The sequence below is a fragment of the Periophthalmus magnuspinnatus genome, chromosome 2 (genome assembly GCF_009829125.3).
Source record: "Periophthalmus magnuspinnatus isolate fPerMag1 chromosome 2, fPerMag1.2.pri, whole genome shotgun sequence".
Taxonomy (NCBI): Eukaryota; Metazoa; Chordata; class Actinopteri; order Gobiiformes; family Gobiidae; genus Periophthalmus; species Periophthalmus magnuspinnatus.
The window spans coordinates 12,568,808-12,585,415 of record NC_047127.1 but is presented as its reverse complement, the minus strand read 5'-3'; the positions used below and the strand labels follow the sequence as shown (position 1 = coordinate 12,585,415).

Below are 16,608 nucleotides of genomic sequence, written 5' to 3'. Positions count from 1 at the left end.
CTACTGTCTGGCGCGGATTGATTGCGTCACAGATGGCTAGCCCTCCCTACTACTCCATTGTTTGAGCATTTTGGACACGGTTACATCGTCGCCTCATGTGCCCCTAAACAAACCCACACTGAGGAATAAATAGCACACAAGGTAAGCTAAATTTAGATGGTAATATATGTGGAATTCTGTGCAGGTGATGTTGCAAAATGTACATTGTTTAGCTGGGTTGGAGTTAGCGCGCAATGCTAACGGTGCGTGTAGCTGTCATCCTCGCCCATCAGTCCGGTAAATAGACTCATAATAAGGTCAGTTCTGCTCCTGATCTCAATTCAAGATAATGTGTTGACCCATTTAACGCAAATACCTCAACGCACATTTACTGAAGCCTTAAAATAGCTTGAAGAACCAAGGATGCAGTGCTACTGTCCGATTTTTATGGATAGGGAGCACGATTTGACATAGTAAACAACGGGTTTATGGACAGATAAGATTTTATCATGTAGGTACAAAACAAACATTTAAGATATTGCAAAAATAAACAAACATTCAAAATTACAGATCTAATTTAATTGTTATTGCAATGCATTACAGTCTTACAAAAATATTGCATCATTATGAACATTTGAGGCGGGCACTTACCACAGTAAAGACAGTATTAGACTAACAATTGAACTTAAAATGTAATTATGTCTGTATTAGATTTATACTATTTATATTTTTGAGTGCTTTTTTGCTTACATTTGTGAGCATGAATCTTATTGCTGCAACCACTGACTATTTAGAAAAAAGGAATTATTTAAATATTCTGTTCTAAAAAGACACATTTGTAGTCCAGACAGTGCACCAGTATTATCCATAATAAATAAATAAATAATGCATTTTCTTTATCGGATGCCTTTTTAGATACTCAAGGTCACTCATGGGCTCAGCTTGTTTATCCTGCCATCTCCTTAGTGTTCCAGAAGCAAAATATGATCAACCTGATTAATTGATTTGATCTGGGCTTAATTTAATTTTGCTATAAAAATAATTTTGAGTTTTGCTGTGATGTAAACAAGGTCTCATCTAATCAAGTGAGAGATCAGACCTGAGCAGACATCTGACTCACACGATGAGTCACATACCATTCTCCTTGACGGGCTCTGGCATTTTAGCTATGGGAAAACAGATGTATAGTATGCCAAATGTTGCCAGCAAGTCCCTTCTGTGTTACCTGTATAGGGACAGCAAATGGAACTGGCATCTTTGCTCTAATCTGGCATATTTACACTGTAATTACAGATGTTCATGAATATGCACTGTCTCTATAAACAAACAAATACATAAATAAGATGATTGATAAAAAGTGTTAAATGGAATAGATTATTTGCATACTAGGATTTTCTTAGACGCCGATTGTGTTGGTAAAAATGGACTGGGGAGGGTCTAGCGATTTGTACCAGGGACTAAACTAGATCTAAAACATAACAAATCTAGGACTGAACCACTTACAAACTAGACATGTTTTGTTCCCTGCCAGTCCCAGTAGAAAAAGGCTACCATTATCATACCTGGAGTCTCTTAGAAGCCACTCAATAGCTATAATGGTCAGTAATGGCTTTAAACTAGAGGTATGCCAAGCTCTGTGATGGTGCTTAGACTTGGCGTGCATCACTGACTATAATCCTCTATGTAGCCAACCATTTTAGCTGGTTATGTAACAATGATTTATGCCCAAGGACGTTTAAAGACATTTCTAGACCAACTGTCCCTACAGATGTTGAAAAGGACACTGATGCAGATAAAAACCCTTGAGAAAAACAAGCTGGAATGACTTTTGGCTTTGGGTGGATGATACTGACACAACTAATAATATCTAATAATATTTGTTGGTATCAAAGTATTCAGACAATATTTTGCTGTTCATCAGATAGATTCTAATTGTTTTTTTGTTCTAGTTAAGTTATTTAGGTGCAGCATTGGTCAATAGTTATTAGTCAAATTGCATATAAGTTATTGCTTTGTTTGGAATATTCCAGTATGGCATCAAGCGAATATATTTTGCATTTATTCAATTATAGATTCTTTATTGTCTAAAATGCACTGAAAAACATGCATTCTTACTGTGAGTGGAGTTGCATCCACAGATCTGACCTGTAACTTGGCCTGATGGGGTCACACATTTCCATGGGAACAGATGGGAAGAAAATGTATTTAGTTGGAGAATACTGAATACCTACATTAAAATATATTCTGATACATGGTCCGATACATGGTTCAATCAGCATACTGTATTCTGGATACTTTCACATAGAGTTACATTTAAAACACAAAATAAAGACACAACATAGGATTAATTGCAGCTTTATATTTGTTTAACTGTTTGTAAAGCATTTCCTGTCACGGATTGGAGATGGAATAATCACACGTGTCTTCAAGAGCAGGGTTGTCTATTTTTCTCACTGATTCTGTGCAGTTTGAAGCCTAAATTACATGATCAAATACTGTAATGTATTCTCCTGATTTTAGAAAAAATAACTGTATTCTGAACCACCAAATGAAAAAGTAACTGTACCAGAATGCAGTTACTCAAAATTAGTTTTCAGAGTACGGATTCTTGGTACACATATTCAGTTAATTGCCAACACTGGGGGTAGATACTTTTAATGACATACAGTGGAGAATTCCAGGCAAAGCAATAACATCTTCACAAAGACTAGCACGTAGCAGTCCCTCCACTAGAAAAGTTACATAGTACAACTTTAAGTAGTAATTTAAAAATGTACAAAAATATAGCTGAAAAAAGAATTGTCAAATAAAGTAAAAGTGAAAATGTTACTTGTGCTTTTCATATTCAGTTTTGTTATCTTACATCACCACTTTACGATGCCTTTTAAATGACTTGATATACTCAGTGTTAAAATGTTTTATTATAACCAGCTCACCTTCATTTCAACGATTTTGGAACAACCATCTGTCCACGTCCCTTTAGGACATCAAGCTGTGTCCTTCCCTTTAAGGCCAAACACATTTCCTTGAGTTTTTTTTTTTTTATGACTGCAGACAGGATGTTGGGAGGGGTATCTCCTCTTACCCCTGCTTTGGCCCTGCCCCAAAACATTACAGTATTTGTCCCACAAGGCGATAGTGAAGGCTCGTATGAGCAGCTAGAGTGATATTGATCTGAAATTGAACTCAATGCAAAAACACTAAGAAATGCAGCATGAAGATGCTAGATTAAAACTGCAGTTTGGCTTGTTGAAAGAGTTTTGCAAATCAATTTTACTAAAGAATTTCCAGGTTGGTGGTTAAATCCAAACTCTATTCAGTATATCTATTCACTACTACTTTGTATTAATATTTTAATTAATACAACTGCAAAACACTTTCTCTATAAAACACATAATTTGAACAGTGTAAAGAGAGAAGTTATGTTTAAAATAAAATTAGAGCAATTTTTGTGTACTGATTGCAACAAAATGGGAAAGCTCACCTTTCTATATCAGTGAGTCAGTCTATTTTTTGTTTTATACATTATGCTTAGCTTTCAAATTTAACAACACAGCAGTGGTACCAAACTAAATAAATGATTGTTTTTTCTTCATAGAGATGTGAGGGCATCATGTGAGGCCACCAACCAGCCCATTTCCAGTCCAGCGGTGATTTAAGTGGTGGGTAGGGGGCGCTATCTCACTGGACTGGAGATGTTTGAGGCAAAACAACATCGAGCAGTGGACAAGAAAGAGTCGAGCACAGAGACAGGTAACCACAGAAACACATGTTAAACTTCTGTCAATACCTTATTACATGAATGCTTGTTTTCATAGTTGCGATGAACAGTTTTCCTAAATATGCTTTATTTTCTGATTTTTTTAATGCTTTTATTTTTCTCCTCTTTTTCTAGCAAGCACAATTCCAGGTAGACAAAATCCAGCTTGTGTTTTAGTTTAGAAGTGAAAGTTATCGCTACAGTTTATATGGCTTTTCATTTAACATTAATTATACCATTATATGTTTAAGTCCTATAACCAGGGACCAGTCATTTAAATCAAACTGTAATTTTAACAGTCACAATTGGCGAATACTAAAAGACGTAGTATAATGTCCTCGGCAAACAACATCAACAGAGCTTGAAAATAACCTGCTAACCCTGTAGTTTAGACCTCTAGAAATATGTTCTGAAATGCATCGGATTCTTATTAGTTTAGCAGTTTAGAATTATAATGTTTTGGGGTTTTTTTATGAAGAAAAAATTGCAGCTAAATATTATTACAAAATGGTTCCATCTTAATACAATTCTTTGTCCAACCCTCTTGCCCTTCATTGTGTTGATGTTACTGTACCTTTAAAATCCAGTGTATGTCCAATGTCATGCTGCCCTAGAGTGCATTAGCTGCTATAGTTAGGCCATGTGTCCCACTGAACTACATGTTAACTCAAGTGGAAGAGTATTGACTTCTGCAATATTCATATTCAATATAAATGGCTGAGTGGCCCAAGTCCCAAGCCACCCAGGCCTTTCTGTGTGGAGTTAGCATGTTCCTCCCTGTGTCTGGGTGAGTTTCCTCGGGGCACTCTGTTTTCCCCCATCAACCAAAAACCTTCACAATAGGTCAAATCCTCCTATAGCTTACCTTGAATAAATTAACTTGTTTGGAGAGTCTGTATATATTTTCTATATTTTTTATTCATTTACTTATTTCAGTTTATTTTTATATCATTAAATCTATTTTCCTAATTACAATATATTATTTTCTGTATGTAGATGAGGGCCTCGGCAGCAGTAGTAAACATTTCGGCTCAGGGTCCCTGGGCTCTGGTTCGGGGGGCTCCGTGTACCTGTCCGACAGCCAGGACTGGGTGGTCTCTCCCAGCTGCTCACCTGACGAAGGCCCCGCCCCCCACCCCGCCATCTCCCCCATGTTAGCAGAGGAGACCTTCAGATACATGAGTGAGTACAAGACAAGTGATTAAAATGTCAAAATATCCATATGTGATACTAAATCTGGTGATCTACAGAATCATTATTGTGGGCTCCTGTATAAATATATCACAAGAGTATTTTGTTACATTTTATATTTTTATGCACTACATATTATTGGCATATTCACCATTTTGATAATTCAGATTGGGGTGTTTCATATTAAGTTTGTGCAGGCTGTGGCTTAATAAATAAATACTATTAACATGTATATGGTATCATGTACAGAATATTGAGTGTATATATATATGTTTAATAGTGAGGGACTCTCTGATCTCAACCCTGTTTTTGTTGTTTTGAAACCTTCACTGTATTATACAAGTATGAGTATCGTATTCTATGATGTTTAAAATTATTTTCCAAGAAGATTTGTGTTTAAAATTTTCCAATATAGTATTTATTTGACCACTTGTATCTCATCGAGAGAATGTGGTAAAAGGGGCATAAATAAAAGTTGCTAAGTTGGTTCATTTTCATATTTCCAATACTGACTTTTCTGAAAATGCAAGAAAACGACCAAGATATTTTGAATTACAATTGCTACTACTTAATACTACTATGCCAAACTAATCCGCTGGCAGAATTTAACTGGTAAATTCTAATGTTTAACAATAACTGGACTTTATTCTTCTTATTTGTAGATTTCACAGACTACTTCAAATGTAAATAGAGAAATATAATGGATAACTGGTTCAACAAGTTTTTAAAAGAGGAAGTATATGCACCAACACTACGTGGAAATTTAGAAACATAAGAATGAATGGTTTCAGTATCTTTTGTCCCTATTCCTTTGTGATTGGTCAAACTATTTTTTTTTTATTTAAAGGCATCAGACTTTATTTTTACTGTCTTTAAAAACTTGAAAAACAGAACTAGTTAATTTCACATTTTGCAGTGATCCAAAGTTATTCCTCACTTACTTTATGCATTCTGGTCATCCTACTTATTCACAGCGATGAGTTTATAAGCTCTTTTTCGCACAATTCTCAGAGAACAGAGCAGAGTTTTGCTGTGACAGTAAAGCTAACAACCACTAACATACTAACATGCACTTCTGATTATTGGACAATAAAATGCTTTCTAATTAGATGCACACAGCGGACATATTTTAACCTCTAGAGCTGCTTATACAATATATGTCCTGGGTTTAATTGCTTAAATACATGGGAAAAATCTGCCACTGGACCTTCAAAGTCATACCACAAGGTTTCTTTCGGTAGCATGAAGAATGACATAATAAAATATTAAATATGTTGTAATATTGTTATCCAAGCTTTTTTTTATGACGCTACCTTTGGCATACAGTTATAAACTAAACCATATTATTAAACTTCCTTCACTTCCTGTATCCCCATTTCTCTCCTTCTGATTGGTCAAGCAGTGTCGAGCAACAGATGGTGCCTCTTCTAATGCATTCAACACGTGACAGTTCATTTATCCTTATCCTTGAAATAACTGGGATTTACTTGTGGATATTGTTTGACAACCGGGATAACTGCATTGCCATGTTGTTTGTGTATCCTGTATTTATCTGCCCTAGTTTGTGTAAAGGAGAGGAGGGAGGGAGAGAGAAGAGGAGTTAAGTGGACTTGCAAACCAGGGCTAAACAAGTCATAGTACAAAAAACTATCAAAGAGGCTAAAGAAATACCTGAGAGCTATTATTTGGCAACCAGCATCACTGCGTTGCCATGTTGTTTGTGTATCCTGTATTTATCTGCCCTAGTTTGTGTAAAGTAGAAGAGGGAGGGAGACACACAGAGGAGGAGAGTTAAGTGGACTTGCAAACGAGGGCTTAACAAGTCACAGGACAAGCTTTCAAAGCAGAGAGGAAAGAGAAATGCCAAGGTTTACCACACATCATGAAGAAGTATATGATCGGATCGCAGTGGAGGGTGAGTAGAGCATAACGGATAATGCGTTTGTGCGTGTTTTGACATGCAAGCTATTGTTGGAAAGTATATGGCCAAGTGTGCAAGGTCAGGAGGAACGTGAGAACAGTGAGAGGAAGGCAGGCGGAAGGCGGGAGGCGGGGGGACATATGCACGATATGGGAAATGGGTGAATCAAATTGTTTACATTGAAAGGAATGCATTGCAAGTGTCCTATACGGTCTATTTAGAGTTATCATTTTATATATTAGCCTTGTTCTTTAATACTGCTACTACTAATACTACTACTCCATTGAAAAGTGGAGAAATTAGAAGGTTTATTCACTGTTGTTGCATGCTTACACTGATCATGAGAAATCTCCCAATCACAATTATCTTTTTTAGGACTTAAAATTTAATTCCCAAACTAATTTTCGTACAAAACTGGCTTTGCTATAGGACGCTTATCGTGTTTTTTATAAAGTAGTCCAAGTATATGAGAAAGTAATCATGCATTCACAGAAGAAGTTTTTAAAAGTGGAAGTACATCCACCAATGCTACATGGAAATACAAGCAACAAGAAAATAACATCTCCATGGAAACAAGCTGGTAATGGACTCCTCACCAGAAAAGTTACTTAGTTAGTGAAGTTTTAAGTTGTGCCCTTTATTTGTACTTGAACTCGCACGTGCACAGGGTTTACTGAAGCCGGGCGTCAGATTGCGGGTCTGTGATACATTTGCTCCACTTCCCCGTCGGACATGAGACTAAAAATAACTTTTGATAGTTCTGCAGGAAGTCAGAGAAGGAATGTACATGCAGAGCTGAATACTGTGTAGACTGTACCACAAAGACTGTTTTACACGTTATGGATTTTAATTAGTCGGATTTCAGATTCTAGACAGTGATGATGTCATGCTCCCAGATGGGGGGCAATATTAATTTGATCTGCCCCACCCCCCCACCTCATCTGTACTAAATATTATTGGCCTTTACAAAGTTGTGATGTCATCTGAAACCCGACAATACATTATACATTATATTTGAATGGCACAAAACAAGCAATAAAAATATAAGTCTGGAAATTATGCTTTTGATTAGCCAGCACTATATTAAATAATAGTGAAATGGTAGATATAAAATCCTCAAAAATGACGTGATGATGGTTACATAGAAATGAATCTTTATTATGTTATGCAAGGTACTTGGTTGAAGGTAATGATAATGTGTTTTATAATACTGCAGTTTATGATAGCAGTGTTTAGTGGTGGCGTGTCTTTCTTAACCTTTTCATGTCGAGCAACTGCGATGTCCCGCAGTGGCACCACCAGGTCAGGTTACAGGTCAGATCTGTGGAGAGGCGAGCCCCCCCACACACACACAGAGGGTTAGTTACGTAGGATTTTGGAATTATTTTTAGTTGGTTGCTTGTCCTTTTATTTTATGTTGTGTGGCAGCCTGTGTGTTTTATGCTATTCCAAAAAGAAACTAAAATTAAACCGAAAGATGATATTAGACAAAAAAAAAAGTTACACAACCAAACAAACCTTTTAATTACTGGTATTGATCAAATAGAAACATTACCCAGCCCGTATATTGTACATTTCTACAGATAAAATGACATAAGTAAAACAGTGAGTAAATATAGCGTTAGGAACTGAGGTTATTTTGAGCTGAAGTTGTTGTAGAGAGTTGGCCTGGTTGTATTTACAAGTCAAAGAGGGCCTCATGTTGTTAGACAGAGCACATGCAGCACCTGTCTCACACTGTTTAATCCTTCATCAAATTACTCTCTCTAAATATATATATACAAGTACTGGAAAACTAGACTGGAAAATTCACCATCTCCTGGTTTGGTTAATGTGATCACAATATTAAGTTCTCGATTTCGATACCAAGGAATAGACACAATACTCAATATTGATTCCAATACCACAATTATATTCCCATGTGGTCTTGTATCTGTGTAATCACTCATTGTCCAGGTAGTTTCCGTAGTGGTCCATGGGTGTATACTAGTCTGTGTCTTATACTTGTTTTGATGCAGCTCAAAATCATTCTAAACCTATTCAGGAAAGGTTCATTACTGTCCTGTGAATGTGACTTCTTTAGTACTGATACTTGCTCAAATGAATTTTCAGTTTCGATACCAGTTTAAGTGTCTATTAGTATCTGATTTTCTATACTTTTGACAGTCCTATTGTTTACTGGTTTAAGATTTGAAGTAATAATTATAATGTGTATTGAATCTGTAGGGTTAAACTGCAGTGTAATTCAAAATAGATGAAGTTTCATCCAGTAGCAAAAACAAATGTTGTTTTAGTGTTCAAGGACATGTACATATTTATTTGTGCCACATTTGGCTATTGCTGTTTGCCATCTGTACTCCTTGGGTGGCTGTGGCTCCCATCAGCTCCCGTTGGGCACCGCTGTTTTCTAATACAGAAGTCAGCAGGCTTCTTTCTTTTATTAAGTCGTTTTAGATGAATATTGCGATTTAAAATGTGCAAATTACAACCTAGTGATCCACGGGTGTCATAGATTATAACTATAGCAGACACAAGCACAATATGTCTTCTTTAACTATTGTATACAATTTGCTGTGTTTTGCTTCTTTCTCTGTCCTATTTCTCATTTTCTTAATCCCTCTCCTCCCTTTCTCCTTGTCTCCAGCATATCTTGCTTTGGATCCCACCTCTTATTCCCACTCAGGCTCCTCGGGCTTGACTAAAGGTATCTCTCTCCTTCTTTCTCTCCCAGTACACTTCCGTCTGCTTCTCCCCATTCAAATTCAAATTCTTTTAGGTCTAGTGTTTTTATTTAGTAAACTAGTAAAGACCATTGTTTTTCAACTCTTTCTGAATTGCAGCACATTTTTGATTGAAAAGTTTCAGATGCCTATTGCAGGAATAATTTTGATAAAAGGCGTTTCTTCCCATGTTTCTATAGCAACTAATTATTTTCTTCTTTTCCAGTCCTCAGTGCAGATCGAGTGGAGCAGATGACCAAGACGTACAATGACATCGAAGTGGTCACGCACCTTTTGGCTGAGGTGAGTTTTTAGATGCCATTTTTATATATATATATATATATATATATATATATATATATATATATATATATATATATCAAAATATGAATCTGTGATGGTGTCAGAATTATGTATGTGTATAAGTATGGTGGAATATTCTTCAGTTACCATGGTGACAAAATGGACAGATTAGTTAACTGTCAAAAATAGACTGAAAAATTCAAGAGCACATTTTCAGGAGATCAAAATGAGCATTCATTGTTCTGTTTAGGTGTTTGATTCAACAAAACGGTGAGAGTGACTGACTAAAAAAACGATTGGCTAATGCTCGCTGGTTTGTGACTGTAATGTTATTTAGGATGGACTTGTTTATCAGTATAAATCAGATCACCTGTTGTAGTTCCAACTAAGTCAGTTCCTTTTGGTCAGATTGTGTTAAAATAAAGCTCAGATTAAAGTCTTAACAAAGTCTTAGACAGAGCATGCCTGCAGTTAGCATCACACCTCCAGGGAATGTTGATGCCATCTGCTGCACAGTATCAATAAAACACGAAGATAGTTAAATGAACAGTTTATGTCTGTTTTGTGGTTGAACAGAGGGACAGAGACTTGGAGTTGGCGGCTCGGATCGGTCAGTCTCTTTTACAGAGGAACCATCTTCTGCAGGAACGAAACGAGGCCATAGAAGAGCAGCTCGCTCAGGCTCTGGACCAGGTAACAAACACCTTTTTTTTTTCTTCTTAAAACATTAACAAATAACTTTCATCCTGTCTGCACAATCAAGTGTGGTTTTGTTTGCTCTTGCGCACACACACTACATCAAAGTGGGATTAAACTGGGACTAAACCTGGAACTAAATAGAAAGTTAAAGCCACACCTGGGAAAGTTCTCCATGGAGATAGATGAGTTTTATGTCATACTGTGGAACTTTTTAGCCAAAACAACACCATTTCCATGAAGACAAGCAGGAGAAGGCACTCTTCCAAAGCAAATAGGAGTCAGGTTTGAGTCTGCTCACAGTAAGGATCAAGCTCAACAAGAACGTCCAAAACAACAATAACAATTTCGCTGAAAAAGTTGCACAGTGAGGCTTGTTTGGTCCTAGTTTGAGCCGAATTTGAGTCCTAATATAGATTTTGTTTTGTCCTGTCCTAGTCCTGGATTAGTTCTTTAGTCCCAGTTTAGAACTTATTGACGTGATTGTGCAAGTGTGAGCGTACCCTAAATTTTGCTAATGCCAAAATGTCCCAGAGTATTTCCACCTTGCATAGCACATCATATTGATCTTGTATATCTTTTTTTTTTTTGAAGGTGAACCAGTTGCAGCATGAGCTCGGTAAGAAGGACGAGTTGTTGCGGATGGTGGCGATTGCGTCGGAGGAGAGCGAGACAGACTCCAGCGTCTCGACTCCTCTTCGGCAGAACCCGCCTCTCGGAGCGGTCTCCACGGCAACGGCAGCCCTCAGCCAACTGGAACATCTGCAATACAAACTGCAAGAGCTGGAGGAAGAGAACCTGGCCTTGAGATCTGAGGTATAAATGTTAACAGTTGGAAGAAGTTATAAAACGTTACAAGTGTTTTGTATCCTAAGCAGGGCTGTAGTCCTTTAGTTGTTTAGTTTATTGATATTTTGTAGTGACATCCTGCTGGGGGTGTTCTACATGTGTCACTATGCAAACAATACACACAATGCAAACACTGTCAAAAACGTTTCAAGATGAAAAACTGAAAACTGAAAAAAAACACAAAATGGATTTAAACAACACATTTTCAGGAGCCTGTGATTAATATGAGCGCTCATGGCCCCGTTTAGATGTTTACTTTTTTTTTTGCCAAAAAGGTGAGCTTGACTAACTGAAAAACATTTAGCTAATACTAGCTAGCTTATGAATAATTTTATGTTTGAGAGACTTGTTAAACAGCTCACCTGTTGTAGTTCCAACTACACCACTTCTTCATATTCAGATTTTGTTCAAATAAAGGCCAGATTAAGGTCTAATTTAAGTAACAGAGCTTCAGACAGAGCAGTGCCTACTGTTAGCTTCACCGCCCCAAAGATTGTTGATGATCAAGTATCAGTTAATCGGTCAGAGGTCGTAGTTGACCAATTATTTTGTAAGGATTATAAGGATTTATGTGCATAGCATGCAAAGCATAGAGCCAGTTAATCTGGAGTTTTGAGAGTGACTTGATAGTTTAATCTCTTTTCACTTTGAAGTTGTTGTTTATTATTAGTGCTTCTTTATATATTTATAGTTTTAGCATAAGATGGTAATCATTTTGTAGCTGATTCATCGATGCACAGGGCATGTTTTTAGTCGACCAAGAACTTCTGAAGTTGTCTATTCTATGACAAAATTGTTGAGTCCTTCTTTGCAGTTTCAATTTTTTTGAATTAAATTAAATTTTTTCTAGTTATTGTAGTGAAATGTCTTGCCTGAGGACACAAGATCAGATGGGTCACCTTTTATTTAACAAGAAAAAGTCATAAAAAGCGTATATTTTTCAAGATTGTGCTAGTTATTTTTCTAACAAATTGATTTCTTGCAAGCAGTTTGAACAAAGCAGTCACTTAAATTTTATAGCATTGGATGGAGGAATTGCTTAACCTTGGTTTACATGTTTGAGAAGGGACAAAGAGACAAAGCTATATGTTTTGAATCATGTATCACCAAATTTAACACCTAAACTAACTAAACATCTTTATTTCAGGCATGTCAGCTGAAAAGAGACACCATAAGCTACGAGGAGAAGGAACAACAGCTGGTCAGCGACTGTGTTAAAGAGCTTCGTAAGTCAATACAAGATGCTCAGACTATTTTCTGTAAAGTTGTATTTATTATATCATATTTTGTTATTTGTTTTTTAGGAGAGTCCAATTCGCAGATGGTTACTCTGACAGAAGATTTGTCCAAAAAGAATGAAGAGCTTGTTAGACATCAAGAGGAAATCGCTCAGCTCCTGTCTCAAATCGTAGAGTTGCAACACAGAGTGAAAGAAGTAAGAATGTGATAATAATTTGTTATGATAATAGATTTGAACTAAATGTCTTTCCAGTTTGGCTACGCAGATTCAAATACAGCACACTAACTTTTTTTGCACATATTGATTTTGTTAACAATTTTTAAATAGGCCCTGCTATAGCATATTTCTTATTCACTTGTTTACAGCATATTTATATACTATTTTAAATTGTTAATTGCTATGGTAACTGTCCATTCTGAAACCCATGGATACATACTGACAGATCAGATATTAATTTAAAAATGTTAACCCTCTTATTTCTGAAAATTTGACAAAATATTGGCAATTTTTGATGTTACCTTGCCTATTTATTACATTTTTAGCAAACTACTGTCAAAATTTTGGACCAAGCTATTTGAAATAATATATTATAGGTCCAGTTTTTATATCTTAAGAAGTTTTGTTTTTGTGAAAATTGATATATAAATTACAAAAGATTTTTTCTTCTTCATAGCTTGCTTTAGAGAAGGAAGAACTACGAATCCACTTACAAGCCTCCAAAGATGCTCAAAGACAACTGACAGCAGAGGTAAGACTATAGCAATTAAAATTCCTAAAAAATTCCTTATAAAAATATAGATTATAAAATAATAACAATAAATTTGGGTTTGTTTTTACAGCTAAAAGAAGTGACTGAAAGAAATGCAGAGTGTTTGGAAATGTTTCACGAATCACAGGAAGAAATTAAAGAACTGAGGAACAAAAACAGTCCATTTTCTGGGATGAGGAGACACATGTCCTACGGGATGTACCCCATGGTGAGACACAGAAGTTTACACTGCTCGGGTTTGGGTTTGACTCTGGTCTTGTCATTTTAAATTGTATTGTTGTGTTCAATAGGACTCTTTGGCAGCTGAAATCGAAGGCACCATGAGGAGAGAGCTGAGCATAGATGAAGAAACGGCTTATGAGGACCAAAGGTAAGAAAATATAGTTCATAAAATGGCATTTTGCAACCTGTATATTGTTCTTTTTGACTGGAAACATTTTGTTGAACTGTTTAAAGGTGCACTATGCAACTTTTCTTATGGAGGATCCCTCACTTGCTTGTCTCCATGGAGTTTATTCCTGTTTATTGCATTGCCTGGATTAGACTCGAGTTGAGCTGTTTTTATTGCTCAAAAATATGCATTCTTGGCCTGATTATCTCCATGGTAGATAGATGAGTTAATGCCATATTTTAGAACATTCCAGGCAATGCTGTAGAATATCCTTGGAGACAAACAGGTGGACGAAAAAGTTACATAGTGCAGGTTTGTTTTTATATAGATTTAAAAGATGCATAATATTTGTAGATATGTCTCATATAGAACACTTTTTTATGTTGTACATTACAGACTTTCCCAGAAGCGAGTTTTCCAGACGGTTCGGTCCTTAAACGCAGCAGCATCGTCCAGAGCCCCCTCAGCCGTGCCCCCCATCCCCGGGTCAGGCAGCTCTCTGGTGATGACCGCACAGCCCCTCCCCTCCACGTATGTTCAAAATATACACATTACATTTGTCTATCTATTTGTCATTGGCCTATCTACATGAAACAAAAACTAGCACAAAGTTTAGCGTCTTCTCTGTCACCATAATAAATAAATTGAAAAGATGTGATTGTTGGCAGTTAACAGGACTTTAAGCCATACAATTAATAAGACAAGTTTGTGGAGCCAATCCCAAAATTATATGTTTGAAATATAACATCTGCCTGCCCAGGGACTAGACGTGGAACCTGTTAAATGAATTAAACTAAGTTTCAACAAACTATTATAGCTATATATAATGATTTAATGAACAAACAATATTTATTTTGCAGAGAGGAGGTGAAGATGGGGCTGCCTGGTTGTCCCGGTGGTAATGACTTGACCAAAGCTCTGCACAGACTTTCTTTGAGGAGACACAACTTCCTTTGTGAAAGACAGTTCTTCCAGTCGGAGCGGGAGAGGAAGCTCCAGGCGCTGACAGCAGAGGGCACTGACGAGGCCAGCGGCTGCTGTTCTCCAATGGGCAGTGTCATGTCTTCTTATTCAAACCTGTCGGAGCTCTCCATCGGCTCCAGCGTGTTCAAAACCTTCCTTCCAGAGAAACTGCAGATTGTCAAACCCATGGAAGGTACAGAAAATTGTATTGTTGTTTTTTTTTTTTTTTTTTTTTTTTGTAAATATATTGCTGCTGTATCTTAGTATGTATTTATTTTAGTTTTTATTGGCAAAATACAACTTCAGTGTTTGAATAGACTAGGTTTCACAACTGCTTCTCTGTGCTGATAATGATGATTCTTCCATATCCACCGTTATAAAACTATTATACATTTTGTTTCTTAGGCTCCCTGACGCTTCACCATTGGCAGCAGCTCGCTAAACCTCACCTGGCCACCATCTTGGATCCCCATCCCGGAGTCGTCACTAAGGGTTTCCGCCCGCTTGCCCAGGACGCTGTTTATCAACTCTCAGACATGGAAGAGGACGAAGACAACGAAGCAAGAAGTCGGAGCACTTTGGAGAAGGGAGCAACCGAATTAGGCAAAGATGAAGAGGAGGAGGAGGAAGAGGGAGGTATAACGTTCAAAGTCAGATGCACATCCACGCCCGAAGAGAGGAGGGAGAGGAAGTTGCCAGTCTCGCCACTTCCTGTCTCGCCCCTCTCTCTAAATTTGCCGACAGCAAGCGCTCTGTCCAATGTCCAAGCAGAGACCCAATCAGCACAGAGCGTTCCAGTTACATCAGCAGCAACCAGCCAATCAAATGACAAGATTACAGTGACTACTTCATCAGGTAAATTTCTATTGTATTTATTTAAGACTTAAGTATTATTTTACTCATTATTTTACTAGTTTCCCCCAAAGATATGACCAAAAAAATCTTTCATTAGTTAGGATGTTTAAAGGTACAGTATGTAACTTTCTGGAAGTTTCACTTCACCTGCATTGTTCCATGGAAATAGAAAGTTAAATTTATACAGAACATTCTCCATTTCCATATTGTGTAATATTATAGGCAAAGGAACAACATTTCCATGGAGACAAGCAGGTGGAGGCAATAAATAAAGGCAATAAATCCAAAATGAAAAACAAAGTGTTTTTATTTTAGTATGTGTTGGCTAAAAACGTACGTACTGTGGCTTTAAAATAATAAAGGCATGGAATTAAAATTAACTATTTAGTGAAGTACACATTGAAGATGTAGTTACAATGTATGGTCTAATCTATTTCTCTTCAGTGCAAAACCCAGGAAAGAGTCAGAGCTCCACTTTCTCCACCTACACCTTCACCACCTGTCGCATCCTGCACCCGAGCGACGTCACACAAGTTACTCCCAGGTACGCTGTCAAACCTTGTACAAAAAAATACAATAAATAATAAAAAAAAATATGCAAGCATTCTTAAGATTGCTTCTTTCAAACTGTGATATTTGTACTACTGAGGCTGTAGTAGTTGTACTAGTTGTTGATTTGGTTTCAGTTTTAGTCCTGGATTAGACTCTATTCACTTTATTCATTTCATTGTTCTTATACACTCCTATTTTACCCTTATTCAAAGAGCTGTACTTTTTCATGTAATAAAGTAAAATTGGTTTTGCCCCAGTACAGATATATTGTCAAAGGTTAAAATGGTCAAAATGAGGCAGTGTCCTGGCTGCATATAATTGTACAAATCAGGTTTATTTCTTGTCAAAGTAATACTTTTGTACCCTTTAAAAACCTGTTATTCACAACAGAAATATCTACACTTATTTAATTACAAAAT

At 36.8% G+C, this 16,608-nt stretch overlaps 1 protein-coding gene across 2 annotated transcripts in view; it reads left to right on the top strand.

The window, feature by feature from the left end:
* Positions 1–14: 14 nt before the first annotated feature.
* Positions 15–16,608, top strand: part of trak2 (trafficking protein, kinesin binding 2) — a 19,827-nt gene continuing 3,233 nt past the window's right edge. Inside the window, exons 1-15 of one of the 2 annotated variants that reach the window (XM_033979929.2) lie at positions 15–141; positions 3,578–3,732; positions 4,736–4,921; positions 9,798–9,874; positions 10,451–10,567; positions 11,165–11,386; positions 12,567–12,645; positions 12,724–12,854; positions 13,333–13,407; positions 13,499–13,636; positions 13,719–13,798; positions 14,216–14,350; positions 14,680–14,975; positions 15,188–15,637; positions 16,082–16,181. In XM_033979929.2, the coding sequence (XP_033835820.1) occupies positions 3,675–3,732; positions 4,736–4,921; positions 9,798–9,874; positions 10,451–10,567; positions 11,165–11,386; positions 12,567–12,645; positions 12,724–12,854; positions 13,333–13,407; positions 13,499–13,636; positions 13,719–13,798; positions 14,216–14,350; positions 14,680–14,975; positions 15,188–15,637; positions 16,082–16,181 (2,144 nt within the window). In that variant the 5' untranslated portion in view covers positions 15–141; positions 3,578–3,674. Of the gene's footprint in view, positions 142–3,577; positions 3,733–4,735; positions 4,922–6,721; positions 6,846–9,495; positions 9,556–9,797; positions 9,875–10,450; positions 10,568–11,164; positions 11,387–12,566; positions 12,646–12,723; positions 12,855–13,332; positions 13,408–13,498; positions 13,637–13,718; positions 13,799–14,215; positions 14,351–14,679; positions 14,976–15,187; positions 15,638–16,081; positions 16,182–16,608 lie in introns of those variants that run through there. The other variant, XM_055228314.1, reaches the window with a different exon arrangement.